Genomic DNA, 18,985 nt, shown 5'->3' on the forward strand with positions numbered 1-18,985 from the left:
TGTGGGTTTTTTTTTTTAAGATTTTATTTATTTATTTATTTATTTATTTATTTATTTATTTATTTATTTTAAAGATTTTATTTATTTATTTGACAGAGAGAAAGCACGGGCAGGGGGAGTGGGAGAGGGAGAAGCAGTTTCCCTGCCGAGGAGAGAGCCCGATGCGGGACTTGATCCCAGGACCCTGGGATCATGACCTGAGCCGAAGGCAGACGCTTAACCATCTGAGCCACCCAGGTGCCCTATGAATTTTTTAATTAGTTTAAACTAATACCAGATTTTGATCCTGTTACTAATACTTTGGGTCCTTGAGCAAGTCCTATCAGCTCTTTGAGAGACTGTCTTGTATTTCTAAAGACAGACCAGGAGATGTCTAATGTTCCTTGCAGTTATATGATAAATTACTCCCCTTCTTTGTCTCTGAATTTACTTTTATTCTATATCCACTTCACCTGCTTCTCTCAACTCATGCCCATTGAAATTATGTAGGTCTGGTAATTGGGCAGTTTCACAATCAATATTATTTTCTAGATTGAACAATTCAGACCTGCCAATCTCTCTTTAGGGATTTGATGAACAGATTAGCCATTCAAAATCTCCAGCCTTTTTTGGGGTAATATATATGGTATTGGCTACTGTATCAAAATGGTTTTATGTAGAAATCAGTGAATATAAGGACCTATTTTATGGTATCTGTCTTTTGTTTGCTTAAACCTTTGATTACTGATTATAAGCAGGGGGTTCACGTTGAGAAAACTTAGAGTGATTGAAAGCATTTATATTTAGAGTGGCAACACCAGTGGGGATGATTGGGAAGAGCTAATCTCATCCCGAGGGAGTCGGTTTTCTCACATGCCGCCTTTATGAGTGTGCACATATTAACAACTGTATCTTTTAAACTTACCATCCTGCTGTTCCTTAGAGAACTCGATCTGTTAGAAAGAAATTAACCACAAAGAATATTTTAACCAAACAAAAATATCCTGATTTTTAAGTGTATCCAGGCTCATTCCCTGAGTAATCTTCAAAGTAAGTTCCAAAAGTAAGCCAACTTTTCAGAGTTCAGGCTTAGCTTGGACACTAACAGGTTGAGCCATGCAGAAACATGCCTTAGATAAGGGATATTTCAGAAACGAGGCAGTGCTCTGCCTACGTGTGGAGTAGAGAAGCTCAATTCACTTACCAGCAATCTGGTCAGCGCTGAAGGACTGCAGTGGCGGGAGAGAGGGAGAAAGAAAAAAACAACTAGTACTCTTTCAAATGCATTGACAGAAGGATGAGTGCTCGCTGTTCTGAGATTTTTAAGAAGACATGTAGGTGTCATAGAATAAGAAGGTTGCCTTAGGATACTTTCAAATCTAGGCAAAATAAGCTGTTGCGAAAGATAGTTAGGGAACATCTCTCTGTATCTTCATCAATGAATCAATGATTTAACAAATGCTAAGTCAGATAACTTCCTGGAATAATATACTAGCCTGTGATGTATTTAAGATATGTCTAATACAGATACCCTGCATTCAGAAATACAGATACACTGCATTAAAAAGATCTCCTTAATTCTTTCTTCTATTTAACTAGTAGCTTTTTGCTCAATGTGTCACAAGTAGTTTACTTAATTTTAGTTATCTTCATCCGACAGTTTTTAAAGGTATAATATTTTGCTATACTAGCAGTTTCTGCTCCCCGCCCTCCCCCCCCCCCCCCCCGGTTAGATAGAATAAATGTGATATAGCAAAAGTTAGTGAAGCATCAAGTACTGCTTTGGGGAGTAAGATGTATTTTTTTCAGTTAACATAATAGCTCGAATTAATCTCTTCTATCCTCACCCCACCTCAACCAAAAGCAAAAGCAGGTTCTATAGACTTACACCGAATATGTTCTCCCCTCAATTCTGTTCCTTGTCTGCCTTTCTACTCAAAAAGGTCATATGCACGATTCATATCCTCCTATAAAGGAAAAACCGTTTTCTCCTAGGACCCACCATGGCAGAGCCTCTGGGCTGCGGAACAGTGGCAAAGCTGAAGAGTGAGTTGAGGGCCGCTCCAGTCCCTGAGTGGGGCCTCCTTCCCTGAGGCTGCCTTTTATTGCTGGGGAAGCTGTGACCTCACAGCTAGCATCAGGTTTCAGAGACACATGGCCACTCCCTTTGGAGGGTTCTTTAGCTTTCTTAGGGCAAAGGGAAGGAGGGCTCTGTACCCTGAGGGCTATTTTTAGGCAACCAGAACCTAGGAGTGGACAGCCATAATGAGACCGAAGTCTGTCAGTACTTTTATGGTATTTATCCCTGAGACGGTCTCTTGGAGCCTCTTCCTTTAAGAAACTTCTTACTTGTTCAAGTGCAGAGGAGCTTAGAATTTCCTTCACACTCAGGCTGACCACTTCTCTTGGTGAATTATGGACTTTGCAAACTTCGAGTCAGCAAGTTTTGATATTTAATGGAATTTTTTGGATGGGACTGGCTTGGGGTTTCAAATGGCAATGACTATAGAAGGAACATCCTCTGGAGCTCTGTCCCTTGTGGTAAAGTTCAGAGGACTTGAAAAGGCCATGCGCATTCTTCGTGTTTCTTAGGGTTCACCCAAGTGACGATGCGGTCCCTTCTTGAAACCTCTCATTAAAGACCACTCTTTTGCAAGTTGTGCTCTGAGATGTAGAGAGTGTACCTAAGCCAGGGGTGGTTTGGAGCTCCATTTTCACCATTCTCCTTTAGCTTTCTTACACCAGGGGTGGGTATTTTCCTCCATCCTCAGTCTCCAGAAAGACCCAAAGCAGGGGCTGTTGAATGCCAATTTATACTTTAGGATTTTAAACATGTCTATGGGATTGGCTGGTAATGGGTTTTCATGGCATTTTACCTGAAAATAGGGGGCAACTCCCTTCTGAGAACGGTACTGTGAAAAATGGTACTAGGAAAGATAAGTCCTAGCATGTCCACTAAAGTTCAGACATGTTGATCAGTGTTCTACATACCTAAAGCAGGTTATAGGTGTAAAGAATGTTGGAGATAAATTTTGATTTGAGTGCTGTCTCAGCAATTGTTTTTAAAGGAATGGTCATGTCAAGCATGAAGATTCCCCCTGCTAGACAGATGAATACTTTACAGCTTTCCCTCAAGCCATTTAGGAAGAAATCAATATTTAAATGCATATCACTTTTTTTCATATCATTTTTGTCCAAAGTTTGCAAGTAGTGAAAAAAATCTCATAGGGTCAAGATGAGGATTAAAAACATTATTTAAAAAATACTACTACCCAGGAAAACATATTTTCATAAATAAACATTTTGAGAGTTTATGAGAAATGGAAGCTAATAGAAAAATTTAAATGCTTTGCATTATTAGAGGGAATGGAAGGGAGGGACAAAGGTGGAAATTTGTCATCTTTGATAATTGTGTAATTTGGAATCTCATGATTTTTTTCCTTCAAGTTTTTATTTAAATTCAAGTTAGTTAACATATATGCTAAAATTGGTTTCAGGTGTAAAATTTAGTGAGTCATCACTTACATGTAACACCCAGTGCTCATCACAAGTACCCTCCTTAACGCCCATCACCCATTTAGCCCATTCCTTGCCTACCTCCCTCCATCAACCCTGGAGTCTCATGATTTTTGATGCCCAAATTAAAGCCATGAGAGCAGACCATGTTTCTTTGTGTTCTTTTTAGTCTTGTAATTATATTTATGTATTGTGTCATTAAATTTGAATTGCCCTATGATTAATATTGAGAACTAGTATATATCTTTAGTAAAATTAATAACTACAAATAAATAAGCCATCAAAATTGCGCTACAGAATGCTCATTTTCTTTTCTTTTTTTTTTTTTTGAGTAGAAAAATGTGTCCTCAAATTCATATAAAATATCAATTTGTATAAAATCTGTGGAGTAAACTGGAAAGTCATTTTAAAAGTTATGTTTATGCTATAAATAAGCTATTCCTAACCACTTGGATATTATGTAAAGGTTTGCTATTATTATTATTTTTTTAAGATTTTATTTATTTATTCATGAGAGACAGAGAGTGAGAGAGGGGCAGAGGGAGAAGCAGGCTCCCAAGGAGCAGGGAGCCCGATGCGGGACTCGATCCCAGGACCCTGAGATCATGACCTGAGCCGAAGGCAGTCGCTTAACCAACTGAGCCACCCAGGCGCCCAAAGGTTTGCTATTATTAAAATAGAAGTGACAGGCAGTTGTCAAACTATTTCACTCTATTTTTTCTGTATATCTTTACCACAGAGAAGATCAGAGTTTAGATTTTTTGTACCTATTGAAAATCAAAGTAAACATGTAAGCAAGTTACTGACAACAGTAGAAAAGGCTACAGTGTAGTCCATCCTAGAGAATAAACTATAGTTTAAAAGTCAAAAGAGGTGAATGCTGTGCTCATAGACTAAATGGGAAATGTTACTTTATCTCTGGTATATTCACAAATGATGAAAAGTTTCTCTTGCATCTCTTTCTTGGTGTTGTAGTGATGAAGTAATCAGCTCTTTGAACAAGGCATGATATAAATACAAAATGTCAGCTGATTTTGGACTCAGTTTGCTGTGTCATCATGTGGTTTGTTTTAAAAATTAGACTTAAGTCTCTTCTATCTGGAATGCTCTCCTCTCATCTCTGTTTCTTAGAAATTAAATATTCAAAGTCCTGATAAAATCTTCTCTTGAAAGGACCTTTTCTTTCTATTTACTTAGCTCCTTTCTTCCAACTGAAAGATGTTTAACCTTCCTGGTTGTAAACTTCTGGAAAACCCAGGCCATTACTGAAAGCCATTTACCTTTGTCCATGATGCAAATTGGACATGGGCCCACCCCAATTTCTTCCTGCCATCTAGAGAGTGGCCTCTGCCTTATTCTTATATTTTATTCCCCATATCTCTATGAAATACCTTGTTTGCCTATATTAGTTCAACAGATTTGCAATAAATTAAAATCATTAGGACACATGTATGGTAAGTTCCTCCTTCAAACATGAGCTTCTCCTCTAGAATATTACATTCCCTGAGGGAAGAGACTTCATCATCTCCTTCAAAGAGCTTCCATTCTACAGATGGTTCATATGATCTCCCCCCAGTGCTACATGCCCAGCATCTAGAACTGCCAAGCACATACTAGGCACGCTCATTGCTCATTTTGAATTATTGATATATGTGCCTTTATATTTCCAGAGCCTTTCCTTACATTTTATATAAAGTTTATGATCAGGAATTCTCATTTGCCAACCCTTGATTTGCTTTTTTTTTTTTTTTTTTGATTTTACTTTATTTATTTGACAGAGACAGAGACAGCGAGAGCAGGAACACAAGCAGGAGGAGTGGGAGAGGGAGAAGCAGGCCTCCCGCTGAGAAGGGAGCCCGATGTGGGACTCGATCCCAGGCCTCCAGGATCATGACCTGAGCCGAAGGCAGCCGCCCAACGACTGAGCCACCCAGGCGCCCCCTTGATTTGCTTTTTAACAGGGCTTTTCTATCTTAGCCTGATATCTGTATTAGACTGTTAGTCTAATAACTATATTCCACATTTTTGGGACTCATGTGCTCTTTGATATTGGATTTAGGTAAGTAGTAGTTGACTGTTACTGGTACTGAAAAGGATTTTTTATTGCAATGTTTACAGATCTCTTCTCACTTCGAGAAGCGTTTTTCTATTAGTAATCATGATGTTTGGTTAACTGATTAAAAACAAGGTAAAGCTTCTGGTATACAGAAGGAATTAATTTATAGGGAAAATATTAAAATGAATTTAATCAAAAGGCTCTGAAATTGCTGTATGTTAAGCTTTAGCATAACAAGAAAAGCTATAATTAAGGAGGATCTGGGAGACCCGTGTTGTTGAATACAGGTGAAAATGCCCTAGGAAGGAACACAGACTATAGTCTTTAAACAATAACATCTTCCCTGCAAGACGGAATGAGACTAATGACTGGTAAGGCTAAGTTAAAGAAGTTAATCTCACCAGAGCCAATATTCAAGCAAGAAAACATTGCTGCACATTCTCTAATTTAATGCCAGACAGAGAGGCCTCTAAAGACCCAGGATGTATGCAAAACCTAAGGAAAATTTAGATGATTACTTTTCACTCTAATCTCAGACTTACCAGGACTCACCATAAAAGGCCAGCAGAAATACCATTTTGGAAATAAAGAGTTTTGTGCCTCAGAATAACTCACTTCATTTAAAGGAGATAAATATTTTTCATTGCATCTTTTTTTTTTTTTTACCTCAACAAAGGATATACTTAGGCTGGTGACTATAATGTGTTATAAAAAGTAGAAATTAAGAACAACAAGAAATTAAGAATATAATACCAGTCCAGCCTGTCTAATATAAGAGAGAATAGACGGCTGTACTGGATACATTGATCTGAACAGAAAGGGAAATGAGTAATTCTGTGCTCAGAAAGTGTGGACTAGTCAAAACTGAATTTGGTCACATTAGAGCAAATGCTGAATTATTTAAAATAACACAATTCACACCTATAAGAATTAATGAGAAGCCTAAGTGAATTTTCATAAAAATTTTTTTTAAATACCTTTTTTTAAAAAGATTTTATTTATTTATTTGAGAGAGGGAGAATGAGAGAGAGCACATGAGAGGGGTTAGGGCCAGAGGGAGAAGCAGACTCCCTGCCGAGCAGGGAGCCCGATGCAGGACTCGATCCAGGGACTCCAGGATCATGACCTGAGCCAAAGGCAGTTGCTTAACCAACTGAGCCACCCAGGTGCCCGAATTTTAATAAAAATTTAAAAATGTGACCTAAGTCTATACTTTTTCAGATTTTTCATTAGCTTTCTTATGGTTAATAATTGATAGATTTAAGATTTAAGAGTTGTACCTCCTCCACTTTGTACACTTGTTTGTTTGTAATTTATTAAAAATCCAAGTTGTGTTTTTGTTCCTTCCTTCCTCTTTTTATTTTTAAAATAGGAGCTTGGAAAAATTCTTGGTGTATGTGTTTTAAGAAATTAAAAGTATCCGCTTTTTCCTACTTATCTGGAATGAAAGTTCCTCTTGTGACCAGAGGGATCTATCAATATTGGCATTACCATTTTAGAGATTTCAGGTCTTTTCATATGGTGGAAAGAGAACTAGACAGGGATTGAGGTATGCAGAATTTTGTTCTGTGATAATAAAGCATGTGTCTTTTGATTAAATAACTTCTCTTATCTGGGTCATGGCTTCCTCAAATATAGAATATTATACTGTGTGATTTCTAGGGTTACTATGGTTCTGCAATGTTACGAGTTTTCCATGCTTTTGACAGTAGAAACAACCTCAACTTGCTTTTTTAATGGAAAAGGGCATGGTGCTAAAAACTCAAGAAGTAACATTATTTTGAAGTAATCTAGAAAAAGAGAGGTTAAAATATAATTTCATAACACTGAATTCAAGTGAAGCAGATGTTTTAAAAACTAGAGAAAATGTACCATTGGGCACTTACTAGGTGCAAAGACTTCACTTGCCACAGTGAAAGGAGGAATATACAGTTGAATAAGATGTGGTTTTATCTTTAGGGCATATTTTTTCCCTCTGGCTTCAACTCACTATTATCAATTTATGACCGGAAGAGCAAGGACTTATCATCCATATAGTTTAAATTTTTAACTAGTATAATTAAAGCCACGACTACTTGTATATTGCAACTTTTGCCTTCCAAATTCTGATTTGGAGTGAGAAACAAACTGTAGAAGTTGATGTAGAAACAAACTATAGCAGATCTTATTTTCATACAAAAAGTATTTCAGTATGAGGAGAAGCAGAAGAAAGTGTAGGATCAGCAGACTAAATATAATCCTTTCCATAATTTCCATGAGTCAGATGGTGCTTAATGCTGGGTAATTATGGAACGTCTTCTAAAGACAACTTGCCAGGGGGTTCATTTGCAACATTAAAATGTCAAGAGTCTAAATTTGGCACTGTCACTTTGTGGTCTCCTTGTCTTGCAAAGATTTCATTATCTTTACAATTAAAAGGGCTATTCACTATTAATTGGTGAACATATCTATTCCTTTCCAAACTGCATTTTACTTTGCAAAGACATTATGCAGTTAACGTATAATTCAAAATATAATTTTAGAGAGTTACAGAATGTCCTTTAGTACTTTCCCACTCCATTCCACCTGTTCTCTTCTTGTACATCATAGATGTTTGAGAGTGGAAACTTGATATTGATACCTAGTGGTAATCTCAAATAATTTTTTATTTGCTCCTGAGGTTATATTCACACTGCAAATGGATTGATATTGAAATTTGTTACATTATAGTTGTATTAAAAATTAATTCATATTATTGAAAGGCCAGGGTAAAAAAAAGACAAATTCTTTTCTTTTCTTTTTTTTTTAAAGTAGGCTATACACCTAGTGTAGAGCCCAATGTAGGACTTGAGCTCAAGACCTTGAGATCAAGACCTGAACTGAGATCAAGAGTTGGATGCTTGACTGGGCCACCCAGGTGCCTCAAAAATGATAAACTCTTAAAATTACATAAAGAAAACTTAGAGACAACTTATAAATATTTTCACCCATTCCTTTAATCAGAAATTCATGATATGTGTTCTTTTTCTAGTTCTTTTCCTCAAGCTAGTTAAGGTTAAGATTTAATCATTATACATGTGGTATTATATTTCTACATATCACTCTAAAGGATATATGGCTGATATTTCTTCCCAGTTTCAATCATGCTATCTATCTGTAAACAAAATAGAGATCCCATACCTTTGTTAGAATATTAGCCTGATGGCAAAATTTGGAGGTCAGTTTTGGTATGTGTATATTTAATTAAAAAAACAAAAATTATTTTAAAAAATTTGTCTGTTTCATTACATTTAAGAGCATTTAAAAATACTTTGGTATAGTTTATTTTCTCCAGCTGTATCGAGATATAATTGACATAACAGTATAAATTTAAGGTGTACAGTGTGATTTGATATGTGATGATTTTGATATTGTGAAATGATCACCACAATAAGGATAGTTGATATATTCATCATGTCACATTTTTTTTAAATTAAAAAAGTATGTGTGTGTGTGTGTGTGTGTGTGTGGTGAGAACTTTTAAGATCTACTCTCTTAGCAACTTTAAAATATACAATATGGGGGTGCCTGGGTGGCTCAGATGGTTAAGCGTCTGCCTTCGGCTCAGGTCATGATCTCAGGGTCCTGGGATCGAGTCCCGCATCGGGCTCCCTGCTCCTTGGGAGCCTGCTTCTCTCTCTCTCTCTCTCTCTCTCTCTCTGTCTCTCATGAATAAATAAATAAAATCGTTAAAAAAAATAAATAAAAAAATAAAATATACAATATGGTATTGTTAACTATAGTCATTATGTTGTATATTAGATTCCAGAACCTATTTATCTTATAACTGGAAGTTTGTACCCTCTGACCACCTTCACTCATTTACCCCACCCCTAGGTCCATCCCTGGCAACTACTAATCTACTCTCGTAGCAACCTTTTTAAAAAAATACCCATGTTCCATTTACAACTTTTTATAGGAAGCTAGAGCAAAGTGACTAAGGGTCTTTCTAGGTCTTCCCACCTTCTAGCTGTAAAAGAGAACACTCAACCTTTCAGCAACAGGTGCAGAGATAGGGGAGAGCTGCGGAGAACAGAGTAGTGGACTGCCAAGGTCAAAAGTCTAGGTCAACTTGCTCTGATGTGTGCCTGTCACTCCCTCCACTGGCTACACAGGGTTGTGCAGGGTGATATGAGATCCGCTCTACCTCACACCCTTAAGAATAAAAAAAGGCTTCTTTACACATTAGGGTTTTTTTTTTTTTTTTTTTTTTTTTTTTTAAGAGTGGGAGAGAGAGAGAATCCCAAGCAGGCTTCACTCCCAGCGTGGAGCCTGACATGAGGCTTGATCTCACAACCCTGAGATCATGACCTGAGTTGAAATCAAGAGTCGGACACTTAACCAACTGGGCCACCCAGGTGCCCCTTCTTCATGCATTCTTTTCTTTTTTTTTTTTTTTTTAAGATTTATTTATTTATTTGAGAGAGAGAAAAAGAATGCAAGCAGGAGGAGGAGCAGAGAGAGAGGGAGAGAGTCCTCAAGCAGACTCCCTGCTGAGCGGGGGGCCCTTCGCAGAGCTCGATCCCAGGCTCCTGAGATCATAACCTGACCTGAAATCAAGAGTCAGCCACTCAGCCGACTGAGCCACCCAAGCACCCCTTCTTCATGCATTCTTAACAGCAACTTACTCTTTATAAACAGGAGGTGGCTTAGGATATGATTACCACAGTTGACTCTGGATTTGGCTGAGAGGTTAAATTCTAGCTCCATCACCTAGTTATTTGATCATGGACATAGCACTGAACCTTATTAGGCTCAGTTTCTTTTCTTGCAAAATGAGGCTAAAAACAACCTCAATATACTGTTTTGAGGATTAAATAAGATAATAGGGCACAGAGTTAAATCTCAATGAATATTTATTATTATATTACAAAGATCTTTATAATTTTCAAAGCCTTTCATGGGCCATGACCTCATTTGATTTTTCCCAAGAATTCTTCAAAGTGGGACTGGGTTTGTATTAGCCTTATTAGAGCCGAGAAAAAAGAATTTGTAGATTAATACAGACAATCCTGTACCTTGACCAGAACAAGTCAGGTATTGCAAATGTATACAGAATATTTGCCTCCACTGAATACCCATCAGTAAATAGATGTATTTATTGGGAATGCTCTATTTCCACATTACCCATTAAATTGAAAGCTTAAATCTCCCCAACTGTGCAGTGAATTATTGAGATTTGTTATCGGATGAGTTTCTGTCAATGCATTCTGTACCTTTACCACTTTTTGTAATTTCGCCTGCAGTATCTAGTCAGAGATGACCTGATTGAATTACAGTGAATACGGTGAGAATTAAAACTTAAGCAGCACATTGGGAAAGACACAATTCAAAGTCTCATCACCTCATAGCAATCCTGGCATATCAACTAAGGCATGCATCATGCAAAACATTTACTTACACATTGAAGATTTTTAAAAATCTAGGCACATAGTCATCTCATTATTTGTTTTCTTTCATCATTTCAACACTTGGCTGAAGTGTTAGGCAGCAGGTGTTAATTCTTATGTTTGCACCTGCAACTATACTCATGGTGGATTTTAAGTCTTACACTTGAGATTCTGTCAGGCAGTGTTCTTTAGCCTGGGCATCATTGTTGGAAGTGTCAGCTCTCTGAAAGCAAAGAGTGCTTAGAACCACCCAGGACAGCAACTTTAATGTTCAAATATCAGCAGTTTTGTGTTTTTGAAAAGGGTATTCATAGAACATTCATGGGCATAGGACATCAGGTAAGCATTCCCTCCATGAATATCAAAGGTTTTGTGTTAGAACAACTGAACAAATGTTCTAAATAACCAACAAACTAGGAAATCAGGTTGGAAAGCACATTACAGAAATTGATAAAACTAATTAACAATATTAAAGATTGTTCAGAGTTTATGGGGAGTTAAATATATGACTGATAAACATGGTATATTATATGGTGGAACATAGATATTAGCTAGGAATAGTATTGAGGAATTAAATATTACTATTCCTATGCCTGTAGTCCTACACAGAGATAATTATCCTTACACTTTGGCATTACTCAAAGTCTAAAGGACAGCCGGATTTCTTTTTTTTTTTTTAATTTTTATTGTTATGTTAATCACCATACATTACATCATTAGTTTTAGATGAAGTGTTCCATGATTCATTGTTTGTGCATAACACCCAGTGCTCCATGCAGAACGTGCCCTCTTTAATACCCATCACCAGGCTAACCCATCCTCCCACCCCCCTCCCCTCTAGAACCCTCAGTTTGTTTTTCAGAGTCCGTTGTCTCTCATGGTTCATCTCCCCCTCTGATTCCCCCCCTTCATTCTTCCCCTCCTGCTATCTTCTTCTTCTTCTTTTTTTTTTTTCTTAGCATATATTGCATTATTTGTTTCAGAGGTACAGATCTGTGATTCATCAGTCTTGCACAATTCACAGCACTCACCATAGCACATACCCTCCCCAATGTCTATCACCCAGCCACCCCATCCCTCCCACCCCCCCCCAACTCCAGCAACCCTCAGTTTGTTTCCTGAGATTAAGAATTCCTCATATCAGTGAGGTCATATGATACATGTCTTTCTCTGATTGACTTATTTCACTCAGCATAACACCCTCCAGTTCCATCCACGTCGTTGCAAATGGCAGGATCTCATTCCTTTTGATGAGGACAGCTGGATTTCTAATCTTATATGATTTATGAAAGAAAGTTTAAAATCCAATTAAGTTTTGTTCCTTATCGAGTTTTCAGAAAGTTAATGAACACATATAACGGCTCTATTACTTTCTTTAGAGTTCATTTTCTCTGCTTGAAAAAAGTTTGTAACTTATATGAGGTAATATATCTAGAAACATCATTAAGTGATTAAAAGCATCATAATATGAAATGTTTTAATGTACATTTTAATTACTCTTGTTACCTACTGGGATGAAATTAAATTTTATATAGTTCTCAAGTTATACCACATTCTTTGGCTATAATACCTATAAGTGTGCACTGATTTCATATTGATGAATGCAAATCATTGAAGGCATTTAAATTCCTTTACAAAAATATGTTAGTTTCAATCTTGTTCTTTTCATTTTCTCTCTATTAGGAGTAGGCTCTCTGAATGAAACATAAAGGTTAAATTCCTCCTGTTTCTTCTAGATTCATTTAATTGCTCCTTTTTGGTTTGCATCCTTATCAGGATCCATCCCATCTCTTGTTTTGTAATGAACTAGTGAAGATGGAGCATACCTCATCACTGCAGAGACGTTCTAAGAGTATTTTCTTCTTTTGCGTAGTTGTGCTAGCTACCTTAGCCATATTGGCATTAATTCAACATATAGATAAAAGGATAAACCAGTTTTTCAGGATTTAAAAGAGCATCACTTCTCTGCTGTGAACAACTAATCAGTTTAATTTTAAGTGATATTTTGTCTTTTCTTGGAGTTTTCTTACTGCCAAAGTAAATAAATGAATAAATAAATTTACTTATTCATTCATTCATTCAGTCAGTCAGTCATTTTGTATTTCTTCAGGGAAGAAAACTAATGCCTATGTTCATTAGTGGGATATTTCCTTTTCTTCTTAAGCAGGCACATTTTCTCCCCCAGATACTTGTAATCCTAGATGCAAAGAGGTAATATTGTCTTATAAATCACAATAAATACAGAGGAATAGCTTTGACACTGATTCACACCTCCACTCTTAGGATAGAGTGGAGAGTCAAATAATACACATGATTGGAATTATTGTCATGGCCGTAATCACGTTCATTGTATAATGTAGTCAGTGTGCATCTATAAAGATACATTAGCTAGAATTGCTGGAGTTGAAAAATTTGGTTTCCTCTTAGTGAATTATATGCAGTCTTTTAGGTAGAATACCATTCATTAGAAGATCTGACATGCATTTCCCCTCCAAAGTGGATATTCATTAAGAATACTTCCTAACCAATGTTAGATTCTCTGACCAGCTTTTTTCAAATATGACTTTAGGTACCTACACACTCAAGATAAAATATTTCATAATCCACTCCTACTTTGGAACATAAAATTTCGTGTTTAACCAAAATGCTACAGAAATTATGGATGTATTCATTTAATGTCACCACTTATATCTAAGGGTGATCCAATGCAGTATTTATGTCAGAAGTATTTTTTAAAATCCGTGATTATACTAAATTACTCAGTGAAACGTTTATTTATAGGTCAGCTTTGTCTTTGGAATTAAATAGTATTAAGTTAGCAAAATTTAGATTTATTATGTACAGAACTTTTGGCTTAAGAGAGAAGATCACCTAGTAGGCCCTTTCGCCTGTTAGTTCTCCATATAAAGCAGAGTTCATTAGATAAAGATTTTCAAACTGTCATTCAGACCAATCCAGCCCCAGTGAAGGAGGAGAAGGTGCATGTTTGAGGGATCACATCACTGAGAGGTAACAGGCACATCCACTGCATCATTTTCCCATAAGCAGGTAATCTTTTGGCAGTTGAGAACTTTGATCACAGCAAAGTGTTGACACAAAAATCAATCACATTCTCCTTAGTTAAAGATCAATATACAAGAGCTCAAAGACATAAGCTAAAAGCCATATAACCAAGTTTTATCATATTTGGGGGGTTAGTTTCATTTAGAAGCAGCTCACACATTCTGAATTAAATACTGTATATAAATAAACAAGATGACAGAGTCACTGAAACACTTGAGTGCATAATTGTCTGCACTGAGATCTAATTTAGTGTTGAATCAAAATTTATTAAGCAAAGCTGAAGGGGGAATTAACTTGAATTGCAAAAATCTTCTCTTTTTCAGATGAAATAAAGCCGCTATCAAATAAATACAGCCAGGACAACTGGGTCATCAGCTGTTTTTAAACTTTTGGAAACAAGTAGGGGCGGAAAATTTCCTTTTGATGTAGCATTAAGGTAAGGGATCCAGTTTCCACAGAGATTTTGTTTCAAACAAAACAAGATGAAACAAAACGAAACAAAATAAAACACTGGTTTAAGTATTGGTAAAACACCTTTGCACGTACACACTTTGTCCCTAAATTGCACTCTGACCATTTAGGGGAAAAAAGAAAACCAGAGAACAAAAAATGAGAGCAAATACAGGTTCCACAGACAATATCATATTCATAGGAATGAAATTATATGCTAGAGTTTATTTATTTATTTATTTAATTTTTTTTTGAGTTTATTTATTTTTTAATCAGGATTCTTTTCTCCCCCAATCTACCAGTCCATGTAGTAACGCTGTCTCTCTCAATGAAAAATATACCCCTTTGCAAGTTCCTAGAGTTTCCTACTGTTGAAAGATGTTTCAGTGACCAAACAGCTCACCGCTTTAGTTACCTTAATGGCAGAGAGGTCAATTTTTTCTTCTTTGGGTTTGGCTGGGGCAGGTGCAGGTGCAGGTGCCGGGGCTGGGGCTGGGGCGGCGGCAGCAGCAGCAGGTTTCTTCACGTCCTTCTTGGGTGCCATTTTGTTAAAAACGATGGGTTTAAAAAAAAAAAAAAGAAAGAAAGAAAGCAAAAGAGCACCTGCAAAAGAACCTGTCAAAATGATTCTTGGAAGAGGAGTTGTGCTTCAGTTGATCCACAGCCCAGTGTTTTGAAGGTGGACCCAGAGTGTTAAATGGTATAAGGGCATGCATATATATTTCACTTAGTGCCTAATAGAATCTTGACACATGCGGCTGGATTGGACAGTTTGCTAGTCAAGGGGGATGGCATTCAGGCTCGGACTATAAATGGAATCTTAAGGGTCAGGGCTTCATCAATTTTTTTTTTTTTTAACTCCTCTTGCCTTCCCCCCCCCCCCACCTCCATATAGAAAGGAGAAAGAAGTATCACAAAGCCAGCTTCAGATCCTTTGGTGATAGTCAAGTAGATTGACTGATACTTTTTCTTGGTAGAATTACAGTTCTGCTGAAGTTGTAAATCTTTTTATTTTTTTCATGCCTAAGAAACTTTACAGAAGGATTTGATTTCAACTTGGAATTTTGGCAGGCAGTATCACCAACTTTCACTCAACTCCTTTGCTCATGCTCCTCCCCCACCCTTGCCATAATTTGCAAGAAGTTGTTGGTCAGCAAAGAGGTGGTGGTGTTTAAAAATAAAAAACAGACGTATAAGGAAAGCCCATCAAATATTAAAGTGCTTTCCCTTCTAGGGAGCACAAACTCTGCCTCTCTCTCCATCCCTCCCCCTCTCTCTTTTTAATTGTAATGAACTGTATGCTAAAGAAAAATAATTCAAAACTACTTCCTATAACTTAATTTTCTTTCTATAATGAAAAAAATTAAATGGAATGGAGTGACAGCAAGATTTACCTTCTTGCAAAACAGCTTTTCTAATAGTAAAATAACTGTCAAAGTAGATACTTATTCATTTTACTTCCTAAATGGCATAAAGCCTAATTACTTATCTCTTGGAATTTTTTTTTATCCATACCAGGGAGGTAAGATACACTTTTTATCTAAGTGGGCAGAGAAATAAAGAGAGAAAAGGACTTTAATTATCAATACAGTGTGAGTTTTGATGGGTAACTTGAAAATTTTTCCTTTTCTGTCTTTGGGTTCCTCACTTTGCAAAGCTAGATTCTCATATTAAGAAGCATAAGATTAAGCAATGTACCATCTTCACTTCTGTTCTTTTTAACGTGTGAGGTTATTTAATTAATGAGTAGGTATTCATTATAAGAAAAAACCCAAAGTACAAAATAAACCAAAACAAAACCTCCCAAAAAACTCAGTAGCTAGTTTGGGATTTTAAAAGAGCATATTTATACATTAGATAGTTGGATATATAAGAGCATATGGTATGTGTATATATACATATATATATAATATATATATGCACACATATACACATATATATATACACATACATACATAAATGTGTATGTGTAAATACACACATTTATATTCTAGTTGTTGAATATTGTGTTTAAAGACAAACACGGATTTGTTATCCATTTTCCATTTTCTTTTGGTCTGATATAAAAGCATTCCCCAATTTGGGGAAGGTCACTATTCCTCTTCATATATTACAACTAAGAGACATTTAGACTCCCATATTAGCAATAATTTACTTAAGTCACATCTGACCCCTTGTAGCAATTTCCTTATTGCCTGGGGTGGCCTGATCTACTGGATTATATTATCCACATAGGTTCAGGAGAAGTGCGTTTTTTTTTTTTTTTTTAATTTACTTGAGAGAGAGTGGAAGAGGGGGAGAGCACAAGCAGGGGAAGCAGCGGAGGGAGAAGCAGACTCCCCGCTGAGCAGGGAGCCTGATGCAGGGCTCGATCCCAGGACCCTGGGATCATGACCTGAGCCAAAGGTGGATCTTTAACCAACTGAGCCACCCAGGCATCCCCAGAAATGTTTTTTTTTTTTTTTTTAAGATTTTATTTATTTATTTGAGACAGAATGAGAGAGAGAGAGAGAGCGAGCACATGAGAGGGGGGAGGGTCAGAGGAAGAAGCAAGCTCGCTGCTGAGCAGGGAGCCCGATGCGGGACTCGATCCAGGGACTCCAGGATCATGACCTGAGCCGAAGGCAGTCGCTTAACCAACTGAGCCACCCAGGCGCCCCCCAGAAATGTTTTTATTAGCTCTCTCCTTTGCTGCCCCACACCAAGGACTCAGTCATTATCTACATTAGCTGCTGGTACTCATTTCTCACATACAGGACAGCCAGGAGAATCTGAACATATTTTACCTAGGTATATTGCTTGTCTCAAATCTAAAAATTAGAATAGAACATTAGGTAGAAATATGAATAAAGCCTGGACTTTTCTTTTTGCTACTAATAGTGTATCAATATTGGTTTCTTGTGACAAGTGTACCATACACTTGCTAACAGTGGAAAAACTGGGTGTGGAGTGCATGAGAACTTCCCTCAATTTTTCCATAAATCTAGAACTATCCTAAAATTTAAAAAATTAATGAAAAAAAAGTCTGAAAAATGTAAAAACAAGTCACCCTGAAACTTCAAATATGAGATGTAAGGTCTCATTCCCACTTAGTCAATATTCCTTGTGTTTTAGTCAGGTATAATATAGAAGGAAAGTCTAAACATGTTCACAATTTTTTTTAAAAAAATATTTTATTTATTTATTTGACAGAGAGAGACACAGCGAGAGAGGGAACACAAGCAGGGGGAGTGGGAGAGGGAGAAGCAGGCTTCCCACAGAGCAGGGAGCCTGATGTGGGACTCGATCCCAGGACCCTGGGATCATGACCTGAGCTGAAGGCAGTCGCTTAACCAACTGAGCCACCCAGGCGCCCAACACGTTCACAATTTACAACACTGAGGCCTTTTAAAAAATGGTTCGTCCTATTGGACATAATGTATATGGCGCTTGGCTAGGCATTATTTGTTATACACAGAAATTATAGGTGGAGAAAGAAGAATTTAGAGGCTTTCTGCAACTATGATCCTGAGTAATTTAATATGATAATCAGAATCAAAAGGAAATTGCTGTCTTGACCCCCTCCTTTTTATAGGACTATGTGACAAGACTTACTTATAAGGGGAAAGAAAGGGAACAGCTGAGGAATCATGTTCTCAGTGACAGCTGATACCCTCCGCGCCCAGATCTTCCAAGTGTTCCTCATGCTTAACTGTACCATTTGCTGTATAAGTTTTTTTAGATGTTTACCAAAATGCAGGGGGATGGCAGAGAAGGGAAAAATTTATTACTGAAGGTGGCTCATCATATTCTACCTTCTAATTTCTTCGTGTTTTTTTTAAACCGCATGGTCAAGGTTTGCCACACACTAATCTGTTTCTTGTATGATAGTGTGGGTTTGTAGGTTCTTTTGGCTAAGGTAAAATACTTGTTTTATGTTAACTATACTGGAATTAAAATTAAATTAAATTACAAATAAAGAAATACTTATTTTCTACTTGGAAAGGCTAGGTCTGGGGAATGAGAACAACCAGTATTTCTCCTTGATTTTACTGGTCCTTTCCACAGCCTAACATGCTTAACCACTGACTAGACTTTTAACCACAGGGACTGATGTATTCCACACATATTGACCATCTATTATATTCTAGGTCCTGTTACAATAGGTATTAGGATTACTGGGTGAATAAGACAGATTGGGTCCTGTTCTCTTGGACTTCTGTTGGAGATTAGGGGCTATAAAAGACAATGATCAACTACATGAAATGATTGCACATTGTCAAAGGACAGACATAACTCATTTTACTGTGCTTTGCTTTATTGTGATTCACAGATATTGTGTGTATGTATGTGTGTGTTTTTGACAAATTCCTGTGTCGAGCAAGTCTCCTGGCGCCATTTTTCCCAATAGTATTTACTTACTTCGTGTCTTGGTGTCATGTTTTCATAATTCTCACAATATTTTTAGCTTTTCATTATTATTATATTTATTATGGTGATCTGTGTTCAGTGATTACAGCTTGCTAAAAGCCTC

The 18,985-nt window shown here is 36.9% G+C and overlaps 1 protein-coding gene across 1 annotated transcript in view; it reads right to left on the reverse strand.

Moving 5' to 3' along the window:
- MYL1 (myosin light chain 1) overlaps positions 1-15,016 on the reverse strand; it is a 23,595-nt gene extending 8,579 nt beyond the window's left edge. The window contains exons 1-2 of the mRNA XM_021702703.1: positions 14,888-15,016; positions 905-932 (exon numbers count right to left, since the gene is read on the reverse strand). Coding sequence (XP_021558378.1) covers positions 905-932; positions 14,888-15,016 — 157 coding nt within the window. The remainder of the gene's footprint in view (positions 1-904; positions 933-14,887) is intronic.
- Between the last annotated feature and the right edge of the window lie 3,969 nt (positions 15,017-18,985).

The sequence above is a fragment of the Neomonachus schauinslandi genome, chromosome 3 (assembly GCF_002201575.2).
Source record: "Neomonachus schauinslandi chromosome 3, ASM220157v2, whole genome shotgun sequence".
Taxonomy (NCBI): Eukaryota; Metazoa; Chordata; class Mammalia; order Carnivora; family Phocidae; genus Neomonachus; species Neomonachus schauinslandi.